The sequence below is a fragment of the Triticum dicoccoides genome, chromosome 5A (assembly GCF_002162155.2).
Source record: "Triticum dicoccoides isolate Atlit2015 ecotype Zavitan chromosome 5A, WEW_v2.0, whole genome shotgun sequence".
Taxonomy (NCBI): Eukaryota; Viridiplantae; Streptophyta; class Magnoliopsida; order Poales; family Poaceae; genus Triticum; species Triticum dicoccoides.
The window spans coordinates 320936133-320938849 of record NC_041388.1 but is presented as its reverse complement, the minus strand read 5'-3'; the positions used below and the strand labels follow the sequence as shown (position 1 = coordinate 320938849).

The 2717-nt window shown below is 45.4% G+C and overlaps 1 protein-coding gene across 2 annotated transcripts in view; it reads left to right on the top strand.

Annotated features, from left to right (window-relative positions):
* LOC119301233 (bifunctional aspartokinase/homoserine dehydrogenase 2, chloroplastic) overlaps positions 1–2717 on the top strand; it is a 15128-nt gene that overhangs the window by 9712 nt on the left and 2699 nt on the right. For both annotated transcript variants that reach the window (XM_037578166.1, XM_037578165.1), the window contains exons 14-15: positions 519–744; positions 1179–1324. In XM_037578166.1, the coding sequence (XP_037434063.1) occupies positions 519–744; positions 1179–1324 (372 nt within the window). The remainder of the gene's footprint in view (positions 1–518; positions 745–1178; positions 1325–2717) is intronic.

The window sequence follows — 2717 nt, the reverse complement described above, 5'->3', positions numbered from 1 at the left end:
CTTTTCTGCAAAGATTTACCTTCATTTCTGTTGATAAATCTTCTTCCTTGATTGACTAAAAGTGGGTGCTTTCCGATGAATCTCTGCTTGTCTTTTTTTTGGGCATTTCCCATGACTGTCAATGGCATCATGTAACTAGAATTCCTGGTTACCCATTACACTTTTGTTTGCTCCCTCATTAATGACCTAATATTGTAGTTTGGGAGTTATTTAATGTTGCATTACAATTAGTTAGGCAGGATCCTGAGAGATTTTGAATTAGATACAAACCAGTACTGATATATTTTTTCTGTCTCACCGAAACTGTTTCATTAACCAAATTAATAATTTGGCCATCATTTCGTATTTTAGTTTAATATTGCTGAAGTATATATGTGCATTGCCTAGCCCTTTCCATCAGTTTGGACTTTTGGTTGCGTTGGCTAGTGCATGAAGCTTGACGAATATTATATTAATATGTTGCATTCCTCTTCATTTACATGTCTCACAGTTTTTTTTGGGGGGGTTTCTTTGTGTAGGGGAGTAGACCTAACCAGGTGGAAAGAAGAAATGCAAAAGGAAGCAAAACCAGCTGATCTTGCTAATTTTGTTCGCCATTTGTCTGAGGACCATGTGTTTCCAAACAAAGTATTGGTGGACTGCACAGCAGATACAAATGTGGCATCTCACTACTATGATTGGTTGAAGAAGGGTATCCATGTCATCACACCGAATAAAAAAGCAAATTCTGGTCCACTTGATCGGGTAAATGTTTGGCTGGCTAAACATATTTCTGTGCCTTTTGTTTTTGAAATAATATTTAAGCTCTTTAATGATCATGGACTGTACATCAATTGACTTCACATTGCGAGCTTTAAATGGACCGAGTCTACTTTGGTGCATATGTTAATATGAAATGAAAAAAGAGGCACACATAATGATGATTTTTACAAAAACTTTTCCAATTTAAATGACCAGCCAGTTATTTAAATGCCCAGTCGTCAAATATTAGTCAGTGAGCGGAAACATGGCTGCTCAATAATTTTAAATTCTGTATTTGAGATCTTGTTGCTCTCAGAATGAAGATCCTGAACACACATCAATGTTCATCCCCTGTGTACTAACTCTAACATGCACCTCTGCATGCCAGATTGTCTGCTGGATTGTATAAACTAAAGAAAATGTTTTTGTGTGTGCAGTATCTGAAACTAAGGACTCTACAGCGTGCATCATATACTCATTACTTTTATGAAGCAACTGTTGGTGCAGGCCTGCCAATAATTAGCACCCTGCGAGGTCTTCTGGAGACAGGTGACAAGATATTGCGTATTGAAGGCATTTTCAGGTGTGTTTATGCTTCAGGAACACAAACCAAGTTTTACTTTCACAAACTATATTTTTAAGCTAGTCACAAGATATGTCAATGGAATTACTTGCAGAAGTAGATGCTCTTTTTGTTCATGAATATAGGTTTTTGTTTCAAAAGCTTTTTGTTGTAACACGAGAGGGAATGGATTCAGTCTTGGTTTTGGTCAATCTTGTTGGTTCCCTCAGGACCACCACACACATATATATACCACAACACTAGGGTTACATAAGCAGTACTGGGCCTGGGCCACCATGGGCCTCCCATATGTACCAACACTCCCCCTCAAGATGATCATGGGTGAACACCCATGACCATCTTGCAACAACTACATAACTCAAACTACGACGACTCTAATGAACATAAAACTTAACCAACTACGATACATGAGAGCCATTGCCCTCTCCATCATCTTCTCACCACCTCCAACTTGTGATGGCCAACTGAGCACCATGCACCTCCTCAACAACCCCGGCTGCCTCACCACACAGGTTCCGTAGAACCATCCACACTCGCCTCAATGCCCTCAGCCCGTCTTCTCCACAGGCACGACGGCCTCTTCGGCCACTGACCTCTTCCGTCTTCTCCACAGGCACGACGGCCTCTCCGGGCAACTCCTGCCCCAGCCATCTTTGCCTCAGGCACGACGGCCTCTCCCCTGGTCAGGCCTCAACCATTCTCACCTCAGGCACGACAGCCTCTCTCCCGGACACTTCCTCATCACCAACCACACTCAAGCCACAACCTCATCATCTCCATCATCACCACATCTCCCTCTCCCCCCCTAAAAGAAAATCCATCTGGCTGCCATCAGTAGCAACATCTCTCTCCTTGGTCCTTGCAGCGGACCAAGCAATCTCTCCCCCTCTGCTCCTTGCAGCAAGCACGGAGCAGCAACAACACCACAGCCAGCGCAGCATCTCATCCTTCTCCCCCATCTCATCCTTCTCCCGCTCAGCAGCACCAGCAGCTGCGACCAACTCCTCTTCCAAACAGCAGCAGCAACTAGCACACAGGAGCCACAAGCAGCTGCCCTTCTCTTTCTCCTCTGCCTCCTCTCCGTCTCATGCAGCAGCAGCACACAACCTTCCTTCTTACTCTTTTGTCAGCAGCAACAGCAGAACACAGCAGCCGCCAGGACCACAGCGCCCAGCAGGAGCTTCTCTCCTCTGCAGCCGTGCACCTCCTCTTCCTCACGCGCCGCTGCACCTGGCCGCACCCACAGCAGCTGCAGATGCAGCCACAACAGCAGCAGCAACAGAGTCAGCCTCCTTCTCCTCTTCCTCCTTGGCTGCTCCTCCTCTGTTGCCTTCTTGCCGCGCACAGCCTCACCTCCTCCTCTGCACCAGCAGTTCAACTCCTCTTTTTTTTT